We start from the raw sequence: 15,813 nt of genomic DNA on the forward strand, positions 1-15,813 counted from the left end.
AGACAGATATAGTCTGCAGAAGAACTGTGGCAAGTTCTCCAAGATGCTTGGAGAAACCCGCCAGTTGATTTTCTTACAAAACTGCACGACAGTGTTCCTAAGAAAATTAATGCCATTTTAAAGGCAAAGAGTAGTCACACATAAAATCGATTTGATTTAGTTTTTTTACCGTTTACTGCTCTTCATAGTTTTTTTTTGGATATTTCAAATCATTTCATTTCATTACTTTTGAAAACATTTCAATTTACAGAATTTTTTTACATGTGCCTATGACCTCTGCACAGTATTGTACATAATTTTTAGACTCTCCTTTGTACCTGTGAAATGTTCTAATTTTTGAGGAGTAAATCAAAAGCAACGTGTACAAGTTTGGGGATTCAGCACAGCTGCCACATCTCACTTGGATACTCACAGGGACACACTTTCTTTCCCTGGCATTCTCTTAACTTTTTAATTTGTTTTCAAGTGTTTCGATGCTACATAAAAAATATTTGTAGATTGACAATTATTAAGCAATTCTGCTTCTAAGATGAATTTTGGAGAGGATGTCAGCGAAATGTTGACTAGTCTAGTTACGTTGGCTTTGCTCCTTTATTAGGAAGAGAGAGAGCCTGTGGCTTGTCGAACTGTTGGGTGAATGATTAGTTTTTGTTGTACTACAGATCATGGTCTTTCTTGGGGGCTTTGCTATGCTTGCTTGATGGGTGGAGGGTCGTTGGGGAGTGGGGGAGGGGGAGGGTCGTTGCTTTGCTGCTGCTTGTGCGTGGGAGGAGGGAGGAGGGGGCTTTGGGGTTCTAATGCTTCTACTGTCACTCATTCTTTGGGGGCTTTTGTGGATGTCTGTGAAGAACAAGAATTTCGGGTTGTATATTGTATACATTCTCTCATATTAAATGGAACTATTGAACCATGGCTTACAGCAGATTAACAACCATGGCTCAGGAAACATGGAAGTCTTTGCCTGGAACTAGAGATCTCCCCAAGTCTCTGAAAATAAACTGAAACCACAAATAAGCTTCAAACATTAACCTGTTCTTTTGCTCTCTCACATCTGCAGTTAATTTAATATTGTTTAGTTCCTAAATCCCTAGAAATGCTTCATTATAATATTTAAAGAACACCAAGAGTTTCCTTAATAAAGCATTGTGTTTATATTCATACTAATTGTCCATAGTAGCATTACTCGGTTACACACAGGTGGTATTTGGCAAGAAGTGTTCATTCTTAACACATTTTTTACCTAAATATGTTTAATTTATTGAGAAAATTAATAATTAGTTAACTATCCAATTGAGAATTCACACATTAACTGTAAGAGGGGTTTAAAATCTACAGAATGAGTAATGGTTAAAATTAGTCAATTCTCAGAACACAGTAAAACTACATCTTCTCAAGGACCTCAATTTAATTCTGTATGTCAGAAGTTCCTGTAGGTTTTGCACAGTAGTAACAACAATACAAACGGTTTCCCCTTCACTACAGCTGCAAAGAACAAAGGAATTTGTCTGTAATCTGTACCTATTTATACCTATGTACCTAGTACATAAACTCACTGGTATACCTGGTCACCTGCTCATGAATGCAAATATCTAATCAGCCAATCATCTGGTAGCAATTCAATGCATAAAAGCATGCAGACATGATCAAGAAGTTCATTTGTTGTTCAAACCAATCAACAGAAGGGGGATGGATTGTGATCTAAGTGACTTTGATTGTGGGATGATTGTTGGTGCCAGATGGGGAAGTTGGAGTATCTCAGAAACTGTTGAACAGCAGTCTCTAGAGCTTACAGAGAATGGTGTGAAATATTTAAAAAAAACATACAGAGAGTGGCAGTTCTGTGAGCAAAAACCCCTTGTTAATGAGAGAGGACAGAGGAGAATGGCCAGACTGGTTCAAGCTGACAGGAAGGCAACATTAACTCAAATAACCGCACGTTACAACAGTGGTGTGTAGAAGAGCGTCTTTGAATGCACAGCACATCCCTGAAGAGGATGGACTGCATCAACAGAAGACCACAATTTAATATCCCATTATTTGGTACAGTTAGGTACAGGAGGTACCTAATAAAGTGGCCACCGAGAGTAGTTTCCATCTGTTATGTCCCAATAATTCTGAGTTAATTACATTAAGGACAACAAGATAGTATGACATACTGAATTTATTTGACCAGAAGTTCAGATACCTTGTCATAATAACAAGTTACAAAGCTTATAATTGCATGCAAACCGGCTGCAGTTTTACATAATTACAAATAAGAAAACCAATTAATATCCTCAATTTACAATTAAACAATACTTCATATTGTGGAAATCATTCACAACTGTGATGTAAAGTTAAAAATAGTTTAAACCTTAAAAAAGATTAAGGCCCTACAGATTTAAGTATTAGGAGCTCCCTGAACTTAACCCGATTAATCCTTTAAATGCCTGAATGTGTGTTTGTGCTGCATTTCACTGTTCTGAATATAATATCATAATGGTATTAGAGTAACAAATGACAACAGGACCATAACCTTGTTGTGGTTTGGAGGCCTGAATGCCTCAATGACCTGGGGATTTATGCTGGCTGGAGTCAGGGCTTTATGCTTTGGCTCTTGATAGGGTCACCCATGCTAAACAGGTCAAAGGGTAAAGGCCAGACTAAGAGAGGTCCACCGGTTCTCCGGGTTCAGGGGCTCGGCTCAGAGCTAACAACCCTGTCTGGTAAAACAAAACTGTTACGGAAACAGCAATGAGGAATCCTTCTACATCTGAGTGCGATGGTATTCCTGAGTCTCCACCCGGGACTTGCATGACTGACAGTAGTGAAAACTGAGAGGGAGCTACTGACACGATGAAGGAGCCCTGAGCACCACCAGAGATGAAGGACGTGCATTGCTGCCCTAAACGCCAGTGGTGTAATGGACAGTAAAAATAAAATGAAATATATTACGTTATTACTTAGTAGTGAAACTTGACTAATGACCAGTCTGCAGTGTAACAAATGGAAAGGTATATAAAACAGTACTTAATTGCTAAAAATTTTTCATCACAGATTTTACTTCTGTACTTCAGAAAAATTAAAATGTAATAAATGCATGCAAATAATATGTACTGCTTTTTCCTTGTTCTTATTGACTGAATGTGAATTGTCCCTAAATTGTATCGGATGAAATTACTAAATGTGGCATATCTTCAAAGCTTTATTTTTCAAGCTGCTGTTTAAATTTCACAAAATTTTCAGCAAATACAGAAGCAAATGTTCATATTGATTCAGATCACGTTTTGTTGTAAATTAATGCCAACTTATTTTCTTCCTTGATAACCTAAGTTAACATCAATATTAGAGAAGCTTTTATAGTGGTTGTGTGCATGATACATGTTTTACTTGTCTGCTATGGTATGGTAGTGGTGATACTGACAGAGGAGATATCATTAAGATGCTTACTCTCCAGGGGAAATAAATACTTCAGCAGCTCCTACCAACGTCAAAACTCGGTGATATTTGGCATGTGTGTTGGAATGATACTTAGTAACGGGCAACTGTTTTAACAAACGGATGTTTGTTTTCCAAACAAATATGTAATGGTTTTATATATATATAAAAACGCGGAGGTTGATAGGTTCTTGATTAGTAAGAGGGTCATATGTTATGGGGAGAAGGCAGGAGAATAGGGTTGAGAGACAATAAATCAGCCATGATGGAATGGTGAAGTTGTCTTGCTGGTCTGAATGGCCTCATTCTGTTCTTTGGTCTTACCGGTTTATATCAGGGAATAAAGCAACAGCATTCAGCAACATTGTCACAGGATTGAAATACAGGGGAGGCTGATATTCTAATCTGTGTTTCGTGGGCAGTTGGATTAGTAATGAGGTGATTCTCAGAGAGAAAAATAACACCTTTCCAATGGGGTGAGTCCTGCCACCCTACAACTTTATCAAATTAGACAAACTAACAGTAGCATTGCTCTCTGTCGTCGGGTTAGAGGACTGTGTATGTGTGTTGGGAGCACTGTTCCCTTTCAGCAGGCCGCGCAGTAACTGAAGTGTTCCAGCACATATAGCCTTTGTTGCCACGCAGCTGAGAATTTCTTTTATATAATATTAATATAATTTTGAAATTATGCTAATATAGTTTTGAAATCTATGTTAATATAATTGTGAAATACCCTGTAATTACATAATAACGATTATAATCTATACACTTTCTAAATAATAAACATACTACAACCTTTATTTTGAAACTTTTAGTTTCAACATACTTGCATTGTCTGTGTTTCAAGTTACAATCCTGTTACATATTGTAACAATAAACACAGACTGGAAGTCAGTAGCTCATTGTCAATAAAACGCCGGTCTGCTGCACGCCAACACTGTCTACAAAAAAAAACATTTACAGTTCCGTGCAGTTCTCAGGCCACGTAAAAATTTCTTGCTCAGAGCAATGGATGGTCTGCGCAGCTGTAAAAAAAAATTAGAGGGGAAGTTGATTGGGAGGGAGGAACGGGCTTGTTTTGCTGTTGTTGTCACTTGGTTCGTTCTGTTTTGTTGTGTTCCGTGTTGTTCTGCTGAGCGTGGTGGCTATGCTAAGTTGGTGCTGGAATGTGTGGTGACATTTGCGGGCTGCCCCGAGCATACTCTTGGGTGTGTTGGTTGTTACCACAAACAACACATTTCATTGAATGTTTCAATGTGGATGTGATAAATAAGACCATAAGATATAGGAGCAGAATTAGGCCATTCGGCCCATCGAGTCTGCTCCGCCAATTTCATCATGGCTGATTGATTTCCCTCTCAGCTTCAATCTCCTGCCTTCTCCCAGTAAACAAATCTCAATCTGAATCTATCAAAGCTGCTTAAACTGTGGTACATTTTCATTGCTGCTTTTACATTAATTTTCCAATATTTTTTGTGATCAAGATGATGAGATTATCTTTCCCGGTAGAAATTTCAGAGCAATCCTATCATCTGAAATTGAAAATTTTAAGAATTTAGCAAAATCTGTGCAAACTAATAATCCATCAGAAGTGGATGAAAATTAAAACAATTTAAAATAATTTGACATTTAGATGGTAATTTGCCATTTGGCAAAATTGATATTTATGATTTACACGTTAGACTTACAGTGCCACACCACATCAGTGTTCGGAGCAGAATAAGTCAGTGAAGATGCACCTTTAAACTGTCCATGACTATACTGTCACACTGACCAGCGTACAGGTGTCTACATGGCACCCCGTACCTGACCTGACTGTGATGTTCCTGGACTGGAAAGTCATAAGACTGAATGAAAACTAAGTTACAGCCTTTTACCATTAATTTGGGAGAAATCTGCCAGGCGATAGCTTGTTGATGGGGAGGAAGACCCCCAATTATGGTAGTATTTACTTAATCTGAAATCCTAGAGTGCCACACGAGTGACATCAGTGTTTAAACAGTGTGGAAACGATCCACAATGCCTGTGAGGAATGTAAAGGTATTGAACAGTTTATTCTCGTGAATAATTTTTATTGTGAATCAAGTTCATTTTGCTAATTAAAAAGAAATAAGCTGTCTATAGTGAAATACTGGGGTGAACGGCTGGTCATGTCCATTCCAGGGCAGCTTTAGTCCCACTGGACGTTCAGCTCTCACCTGCGGCTCCATGTAGCTGTCTGCAAGTGACAATAGCCGCATGCCAGTAGACCGCTTCGACAGGCAGCTAATCCAGGCTGAGTATAGCCAGAGGGCCTCACGCCCCGGTGAGATAGGAACATGCCTGTCTTAGCAGGCAAAATCAGCTCCGGCGGACTAGGTGGATGAGATTTACAGTGAGATCCAACAGCCAGGAGGTGGTATTGCAATGCTTATGGGGAGCGAAGAGCAAGGCAAGGCACAGAAGATGTTATGGTCATCCACTGAAACCCAGGAAGACCCCAGTTTGTGACACTTGCGCACACCACTGGACCCAGATATCTGAGGACGGGAGAGTGGAACTGCCCCAGTGCAATATCCTTTCCACTTTAAAAACTCTCGCGCATAGACATTGACCACCAGCGGGACTTTTGATCTTTGTTGTGACCTCTGGGGTTGCCCGGGACAGCTGACTCCTCCGGTGGGGGCAGTGTGGTGCACTGGGGGGTATGGTCGACAGCCCGCTCCGCCATTCCTAGTGGTCACTTCTATTTATTGCTCTTGTTTCAAAATGCTTTGAAATTCATTTATTGTTACATTTAGCTTGGGTTATACAGTTACTCACTTGTGTGTTTGTGGGTCACCCTGACTGTATCCGAGGTGTGTGGTAATCACATCCCCCATCTGTACGTGACTGAATGGGTTTGCTCCCCAGGTAATAATCGCACCCGGTATGTTTTTGTGCTTATTGCAATAAAACTAGCAGTTGAGCTAAACAAACTTCTCTCGTCTGTCATTGTGTGCCGAATGCTTGCCACAATATATATTGAAGTAATTACAGCTAAAACATCGACATGCTGAGATGTTTAGTCACGAGCAAAACTTGATCAAACTCCAGGCACCCTACAAGTTTCCCTTGCAGCGGAGAAGATTGCGGTGTACAATATTATGAACGGCATAGACAGGGTAGAAATCTGTAAATGTCTCTCTGCTGCAGACCACAGAGAGAGAGAGATTTGAAATAAAGGGTAAATATGTGGAGGCGAGCGGACACTTGGGGCTTGGAGAGCACGGAGTACATCATGCTGTGGTTATCTAGGTCAATGGCCAGGCCTCTCTTGGAGCACTGCACACAGTTTTGCTCGTCCTGTTCTGTTCCATGTGAGTACAAGACTATTGACCAAGTGCAGGAAAGTGGGATGAGTACAGCTGGGGAACGTCAGCATGGAGAAACAGAAAGTGGGCAGAAGGGCCTGTTTCTATGTTGTTTGACTATGAAACCATTCGTCTTTTAGCAGGGAACCAGCCAACCATCTAGCCACCACCACTATGGCAGCCACTGTGTGCGCAGCTCCTTTCCACAATGACTCCTTAAAATGGCTGCTGGCTCACATATCAGTGATGGTGACCATCTCAGTTTAAATGAATTTGTTTCATGTCTTTAACAGTAAACGTGCTTGATTAAAAGTCAAATGAGTTTAGTGATACAAGATTATATAGTTAACATACTGTAAGTTTGATCAGCTGCTTCCATTTACAGAGCTGGTGGCCCTGGAGGGCCCATCTTTCCCACCTCCCCTTTCGGTCCCCGTGGGCCAGGTATTCCAGGGTCTCCTTTCTTTCCTTCCTTCCCTTTGGGACCAGGTGGCCCTGGCTTCCCTGCTGGTCCTCGGTCTCCCTTCGGGCCTGCTTGCCCTTGGCCACCAGGCCTCCCCATACTCCCTTTCGTTCCTTTCGGACCAGGACCTCCTACTGGGCCTCTTGCACCCTTCTCAGCACGAATGCCAGAGTTTCCATCCAAACCTCGTGGACCTTGCTTGCCTGTGGGCCCCATGTCGCCCATGTCACCTTTTAATCCAGCAGGTCCAACCTTTCCTTTTGCTCCTGCTTCTCCTTTGTTTCCCTTCGGCCCTGGGGGTCCTGGCAAACCTACAGAAAAACAGCATTGATTAGAAAGTTATTCATCCTGTGTAATATTCCTTTTCTTGCTGCCATATTGCCATCATATGCACCAGTCAGTGTTGTCCTTCAAGCAGAAGATCAGTTAATCATCTAGGTAGGTTAGGTAAAGTTCCTCCTGCGCATTATTTGCTGCATCGGGTGGCAACCTTGCCATTTCTTTCGTGCTTGTCTGTTTTACGAGGCCGAGTTGCTAGTTCGATGCTTAACCCGGCACATGTGGGACTCGCGCAGGGAGCCAGCCAGATTCAAACCCAGGATCTCTCGCCCCGAAGTCCGCGTGCTGATGGCACGACACCACCGGTACAGACAACTAAGCAATTTGGTGTGGCGATTTTCACTGGGGTGTTCCAGAGTGCGGAGTTCAGTTCTGTAAAGCGTCCTTCTCGTGGAACGTGCAGATCTTTTCTGGGTGCTCTAATTTTGTCCCACAGTCCAAAGATGTACCAGGAAGGTTAAATAGTCCCTTGATTAGGTTAGGATTAATCAGGGACGTGGGGTTGCTGGGGAGGTCTGGCCTGAAACTCTGCACTGTATTGTTAAATAAAATAAATTGTAGGCTTCAGGAAGGGGAAGTCAGGAGCACACACACCAACACGAGGAATTCTGCAGATGCTGGAAATTCAAGCAACACACATCAAAGTTGCTGGTGAACGCAGCAGGCCAGGCAGCATCTCTAGGAAGAGGTACAGTCGATGTTTTGGGCCGAGTCCTGACGAAGGGTCTCGGCCCAAAACATCGACTGTACCTCTTCCTAGAGATGCTGCCTGGCCTGCTGCGTTCACCAGCAACTTTGATGTGTGTTGCACACACACCAATCCTCATTCAGGGGTTATCAGTGGGAAAAGTGAGCAGATTCAATTTCCTTGGTCTACTCCTGGGCCCAACATATCGATGCAGTCATGAAGAAGACACAACAGCGGCTATACTTCATTAGGAGTTTCAAGAGGTTTGGTATATCACCGAAGACACCTGCAGATTTTTACAGATGTACTGTGGGGAGCATTCTGACTGGTTTTCATCACTACAGGCTCCAATACACAGAGAATCATAGATTCAGCCAGCTCCCTCACAGGCTCAACCCTCCCCCACCACTGAGGACATATTCAAAAAGGAGGTATCTATCAGTAAGGGTGGTGACCAAATGGGACATGCCCTCTTCTCATTATTACCATCAGAGAAGTGGTGCGGGAGCCTGAAAACAAACACTCAGCATTTTAGGAACAGCCTTCCTCCCCTCTGTCATCAGATTCTTGAACCGTCCATGAGCTTATGAATACTAGCTCATTATTCCTCTTTTGCACCAGTAATCTATTTTTGTTTAGTGTTGCAACTTACAGTAACTTGTTATGCCTGCACTGTACAGCTGCCACAAAACAACACATTTTACGACTCACGTCAGTGACCATAAACCTGCTTCTAATTCTGAGTGATGGATGTCAATTGGCTGGTACACTGAGACAGTGTTCTTCACAGCCTTCGTTGTTTGTGTTGGTACTAGTTGATTATTGTCACATGCAGCAGAGGTTTTTGTGGACTTTTGAAAAACTTGTCTTGCATACTGATTATACAGATCAAATCAGTCCACAGTGCTTTGAGTTAGAATGAGATAAAAGAGTAACAATGCAGAACAGTGTAAAGCTACAGAAAATGCGCAGTACAGGATGATAATGAGGTAGATTGTGAGATCAAAAATCCATCTTAGCATACAAGAGCCCAAGTCCTGTTGAAGGGTCTCAGCCCAAAATGTTGATCACTTCCCCTCCAGAGATGCTGCCTGACCTGCTCAGTTCTTCCAGCATTTTGTGTGTGTTGCTCAAGCTTTCCAACATCTGCAGAATCTCTTGGGTCTACCTTCAGCATTGTTTGTTTCTCAATCTCTAAACTAGTAGTTCTTACCCGGGGGGGGGCATTTAATTACAGGCATTGCTTGATTTGCACAAATCTTGTTGTTTCATGATTGCTTTATTAAGTGTTGATAGAACAAAGAAAACAGATGCAGAAGGCAGAGGCAGAAGTCTTAAAGACAAAGAGACTAAGATGCTGTAATGATGATATCCTCATAGTGCAGCTTATAAAAAACCATTGATAAGAAAAATTCCATTCAAATTCACAGATAAGAGTCAATCAATGAGTTAGCTCTTATTCAAATAATGGAGTACCAAGAGAAATTTCCAGAATCATACATTGTACTCCTACAGGAGAACACACTGAAAAACTGCATGTACATATTGTGACTTCTAGGAAGCATAATAAATTGTTAGAGGCATACTAGAACTACATAAAGTACAAGCAGTTAAGTAACTGTTAAACTACAAAGAAAGTAACAATTAAACAGTGTAATCTAAGAATTAGTCACATCCAACAAGAACTAACATCTACATCTTCACCTTATGAAGTTATTTTTATAATGCCAAACAGAGTACCACAACCTCTGCAATGAAATACATTATACTCCAGTTCCCATCATACATTTAGCCCAACTTTTTCAAAACCATAAGACATGGGAGTTGAATTAGGCCATTGACAATTAACACAATTTTGCTAAGTGGCATGTTTACCAGAACACACACCTTTTTCAATTGGAGGGAATAAGAGGAAAAGCAGAATGTTCCCCTGACGCATATTAAATCTCTTTATCACGAGTGACTGGTGTTTCACCCGCCCCTGCTCACTGACTCCTTGGATGAGTCTGTGTCTGAGCAAGCTGACCTTTGCCCTTCTGTGAGCTGCTGTCAAAGCTGTAAATGGCGTCTGCTGCTTCCTTGTCCCGCCTGAATGAAGCTGGTGGAAGTGTGTGCGTGGAGCCCAAAATGACTGCAGTGGGGATCCTGCCTGGACCTCCCTCTTAACAAGAGAGGCTGATAATGAAGATGTGCGACAGTTTATTGGCGAATCAGAGAAAACACTACTTATAACATCTTCCGTGAAGCAAATTGTGGTGAACTAGCCACAAACAGTGAGGAGGCAGGTGGAGGTGAGGCTGGTTGGGAAATAAGTGAGGCGCAATGTGTTCGAGCCACTGGGTTTGCAGATGGAGTTCATATCGTTACTGGAGATGGAGTGAGCAATTTGGACAGAAAAGTTTTGATGCCCATCCACCTAACCCTTGTGCAAAGTTGGATCACTCCAAGTGCCAAGCCGATTTGGTGAGATCGAGAACGGCTTCAGGCGGGGCGGCCCAGGCATTTTGTGGCACCTAGATCCGGGTCCTGGAGTATAGCACTACCCAGTGCTGGGGCAATTTAAATGTTGGCCCAGATAGACTGGAGGCCCAAGTGTCGGGTACAGAGGCGAGGATCAGGCTGATTTCGTTCGCTGTCCCACGAATGTTCATTCCCTTTTCTGCGGTGCCGAGGCTGTGAACCGATCCGGCTGCCGTGTGTTTCTGCCCCGCTGGTGTGATAACTGGGGACCGAGGCTTGGCTTGGGCCTACTCCGGTTACTATGGGAGCAGATCTGGGACTCAGTCTGGTTCAGGATGCTGTTGGCTTGTTTCTGTTGTTTGCATGATGTGTTTTTTTTTGTCTCTCTTTCTCTGCACAATGGTCCTTTTTTTCATTGGGTTATTTGAGTTTCTTGCTTTGTGGCTGCCTATAGGCCGCCACATTTCAAGGTGTATAATTCATACATTTTTTGATCATAAATATGCTTTGAATCCTTTGAACCGTGACAGTTCCCAGAAGGAAGGTGATCTCATGGCAGGTTCCCTTGGCGACGGGTGGCAGCTCCATCGCGGGCAGAACAAGTGCCACTACCAATAGTGTCTTCAAGAGCCGGTGACTCAAGAAGATGACATCCGTTATTCAGGATTCTCACCATCCGGGACATGCCCTATTTTTGACATCACCTTCAGGGAGAAGGTGCAGGAGCCAGAAAACCAACAATCTACAACTCAGCAACAGCTTCATCCCCTCCACCATCAGGTCTTCCTGCCGCTCTCTCTAAGGAGTTTGTGCATTCTCCCCGTGACCGCGTGGGTTTCCTCTCACATTTCCAGTGGTTTCCATAATCAATTTCCCCCGGGATCAATAAAGTATGACAATGACATTCCAAAGATGTACCAATTAGTACATTAATTGGTCATTGTAAATTGTCCTGTAATTAGGTTATAGTTAAATCAGGGGTTGCTGGGCGGTATGGCTCAAAGGGCCTATTCTGAGGTGTATCTCAATAAAAATAAAACCAATAGATTTCTGAATGGTCTGTAAACACTATTATTCCTTTCTTTGCACTATTTATTTATCTCGTTGTTTATACTAATTTTATGTACTGCCACCGGAAACTGCAAATTTCACACCATAATACAGTAATAGAAGATCAGATTCGGATTCTCTTCGTTCTATATTGGCACAATTTTTGTCTTCAATTCTTTCAGCTGCTGCTCAGAATAGCAACACGTTCGATGGAAACCAAGGGGTCTGTGGCCAGCTACCCAGTTTTGATTGATATTCCATCTTCTCATTATTCTCTGAGCACCCAGTGAGACTTAGGTGCTACATACACAACCAGTGTGTCTGCAATGATTGGGCCACAATACTGGTATGGATGAATAACTGATACTGAACCAAAGGCTGCTAAAGATCCTTATGAGGCCCTCCGATGGTCATGTCCATCATGGATATTGCATTGTAAACACAAGAGATTCTGCAGGTGCTGGAAGTCCAAAGCAACCCACACAAAATGCTGGAGGAATCGATAGAAATTAATACACCGTCCACATTTTGGGCTGAGACCCTTCATCAGAACTGGAAAGGAAGGGGGAAGATGCCAGAATAGAAAGACGGGGCAGAGGTGAAGGAGGATAACTAGAAGGTGATAGATGAAGCCAGATGGGTGGGAAAGTTAAAGGGCTGGAGAGGAAGGAATCTGATAGGAGAGGAGAGTTGACCATAGGAGAAAGGGAAGGAGGAAGGATCCTAGAGGGAAGTGAGAGGAAGAGGTAGGAGGCTAGAGTGTGGAATAGGAGAAGAGGGGAGTGGGAGGGAATATTTTTTAACTTGAAGGAGAAATCAATACTCATGAGGGTGGTCTCATTGTGACACAGAGGAGGCCATGGACCAACATGTCACAATGGAAATGGGAACTGGAATTAAGATGTTTGGCAACCAGGAAGTTCCGCTTTCTGCTGACTGCATGATACACAAGCTGGAGCACAAGCCAGGGTGGTATGATAGAGAGAGCAAGCTGTTGCCCATGCAGCAGGCTCCCCCTCACTATTCAGCCAATGATCCCAAACGAACAGCAGAGACTGATACAGTTTAGCACCAGTGACAATGCAGGAGTTGCTGGTCAGTGTTGAACTCAACATAGGGCTGCCTTAGGGTCTCCAGCTCCAGATTTTTCCTCGGGTTTACTAATAAAGCCTGCTGCCTGAGTGGGTATAACCACAAGGCAGCGGAGGTTTGTGAGAGCTTTTCTTCTCCTAGATGAGCTGCCAACCGTGGTAGAAGAACCCCATCTGCCTGAAGGGACCAGTACCCCTCCTTTACCCCTCCTCCTGTCAGGAGAAACCATTAGGCCCGACTTGGTAGCTAAGCCACATGTGAAGGCCAGGAGCTGGATTTGGTTGTCAGATCTATTTGAGATGCACACCATTGGTAACATTTAATAGGTAGTGGGAGCTTGTCCCCATCACCTCCCCTGGCTGTGACAACCTTAAGGAACTCCTTTATGAGGTTGAATACTACCAAATCTCCTCTCAACCTTCTCTACTCTAAGGAAAACAATTCCAGTTTGTTTAATCTCTTCCTGTAATAAAGACCGCACACCCCTGGCCTAGTTCAGCAATCTTTATTTGCTTCCTCTCTAAGCATTCACATCCTTTCGAAAGTCTGCTGACCAGAGTTAAGGCTGAGCCCACTAAATTATTGAACTTCAACAGAACTTCTTGATCTTGTGATCCAAGAATGTAATTTAAACCACTTTCTCGGTATCTTCTCCTAGGTTCACAACCTCTCTAGATTGAGCATAATTTCTCCACTTTCCCCCTCTGATCCGGCACCCTCTGTACATTCTCAAATTCCACACTCTCACAACCTCTGAGTGAAGAAGCATCCCCTCATGTTCACCTTAAATCATGACATCTATTTGTAGTCACACCCAACCGCAGTGGAAAAATCCTGCTTACATTCAACCTATCTATACTCCTCATAATTTTGTAAACCCCTGTCAAATCTCCCCTTAATCTACACACATAAAAGTTGCTGGTGAGCGCAGCAGGCCAGGCAGCACCTCTAGGAAGAGGTACAGTCGACGTTTCGGGCTGAGACCCTTCGTCAGGACTAACTGAAAGAAGAGCTAGTAAGAGATTTGAAAGTGGGGGGGGAGGGGGAGATCCAAAATGATAGGAGAAGACAGGAGGGGGAGGGATGGAGCCAAGAGCTGGACAGGTGATTGGCAAAGGGGATATGAGAGGATCATGGGACAGGAGGCCTAGGGAGAAAGAAAGGGGGAGGGGTGAAGCCCAGAGGATGGGCAAGGAGTATAGTGAGAGGGACAGAGGGAGAAAAAGGAGAGAAAGAATGTGTGTATATAAACAAATAAGGGATGGCGTGCGAGGGGGAGGTGGGGCATTAGCGGAAGTTAGAGAAGTCAATGCTCATGTCATCAGGTTGGAGGCTACCCAGACGGAATATAAGGTGTTATTCCTCCAACCTGAGTGTGGCTTCATCTTGACAGTAGAGGAGGCCGTGGATAGACATATCACAATGGGAATGGGACATGGGATTAAAATGTGTGGCCACTGGGAGATCATGCTTTCTCTGGCGGACAGAGCGTAGGTGTTCAGCAAAATGATCTCCCAGTCTGCGTCGAGTCTCGCCAATATATAGAAGGCCACAGCGGGAGCACTGGACGCAGTATATCACCCCAGCCGACTCACAGCTGAAGTGTCGCCTCACCTGGAAGGACTGTCTGGGGCCCTGAATGGTGGTAAGGGAGGAAGTATAAGGGCATGTGTAGCACTTGTTCCGTTTACAAGGATAAGTGCCAGGAGGGAGATCAGTGGGGAGGGGTGGGTGGGGGGGACGAATGGACAAGGGAGTTGCGTATTTTCCAAACAATAAAGTCCTAACCTATTCAATCTTTCCTTGTAAATTAGGTCCTCCGGTCCCCGCGACATCCTTGTAAATTTTCTCTGTACTTGTTCAACCTTATTTACTTCTTTCCGGTAGGTATTTGACCAGAATTGCACACAATACTCAAAATTAGGCCTCACCAACGTCTTATACAACTTCAACATAATATCCCGTCTCCTGTACTTAATACTTTGATTTATGGCCAATGTACCAAATTCTTTCTTTACAACCCAATCTGTTACACCACGTTCAACAATTATGTACCTGTATTCCCAAATCTGTTTATTCTACCACATTCCTGTGGAAAATCTACCCTAGTTGGCCCTGCTGAAGTGCAACACCTCACACTTGTCTGCATTAAATTTCATCAGCCATTTTTCAGCCCATTTTTTCCCAGCTGGTCCAAGTCCCACTGCAAGTTTTGATAGTCTTCCTTGCTGCCGACTACACCCCCAATCTTGATGTCATCCGCAAACTTGCTGAACCAGTTATAAACACAAAATAACCTGCAGATGCTGGGGTCAAAGCAACACTCACAACACGCAGGAGGAACTCAGCAGGTCGGGCAGCATCCATGGAAATGATCAGTCAACGTTTCGGGCCGGAACCCTTCGTCAGGACAGTAGAGGGAAGGGGCAGAGGCCCTATAAGGAAGGTGGGGGGAGGGTAGGAACCCTATAAAGAAGGTGGGGGGAGGGTCTTCCCACCCTCCCCCCACCTTCTTTATAGGGCCTCTGCCCCTTCCCTCTTCAGTCCTGACGAAGGGTTCCGGCCCGAAACGTTGACCGGTCGTTTCCACGGATGCTGCCTGACCTGCTGAGTTCCTCCAGCGTGTTGTGAGTGTTGCTGAACCAGTTAACCACATTATCATCCAGATCATTGATATAGATGAAAAACAACATGGATCCAACACCAGTCCCTGCAGCACTCCATTAGTCACAGGCCTTCAGTCAGAGAGGCAACCATCTACTACCAGTCTCTGGTTTCTCCCATAAAGCCAATGTCTAATCCAATTTACTATCTCATCCTTTATGCGATTGAATCTTCTTGACCAGCCTCCACGTGGGTCCTTGTCAAATGCCTTGCTGAAGTCCATGTAGACAATATCTCTGCCCTGCCTTCATCAACTTTCCTGGTAACTTCCTCAAAAAACTCTTTAAGATTGGTTAGACACAACCTAC

At 43.6% G+C, this 15,813-nt stretch overlaps 1 protein-coding gene across 4 annotated transcripts in view; it reads right to left on the reverse strand.

Annotated features, from left to right (window-relative positions):
- Positions 1 to 2,127: 2,127 nt before the first annotated feature.
- Positions 2,128 to 15,813, reverse strand: part of scara3 (scavenger receptor class A, member 3) — a 70,524-nt gene continuing 56,838 nt past the window's right edge. For all 4 annotated transcript variants that reach the window (XM_072251645.1, XM_072251647.1, XM_072251643.1 and 1 more), the window contains one exon: positions 2,128 to 7,523. In XM_072251645.1, coding sequence (XP_072107746.1) covers positions 7,129 to 7,523 — 395 coding nt within the window. In that variant the 3' untranslated portion in view covers positions 2,128 to 7,128. The remainder of the gene's footprint in view (positions 7,524 to 15,813) is intronic.

The sequence above is a fragment of the Mobula birostris genome, chromosome 2, assembly GCF_030028105.1.
Source record: "Mobula birostris isolate sMobBir1 chromosome 2, sMobBir1.hap1, whole genome shotgun sequence".
Lineage (NCBI taxonomy): Eukaryota > Metazoa > Chordata > Chondrichthyes > Myliobatiformes > Myliobatidae > Mobula > Mobula birostris.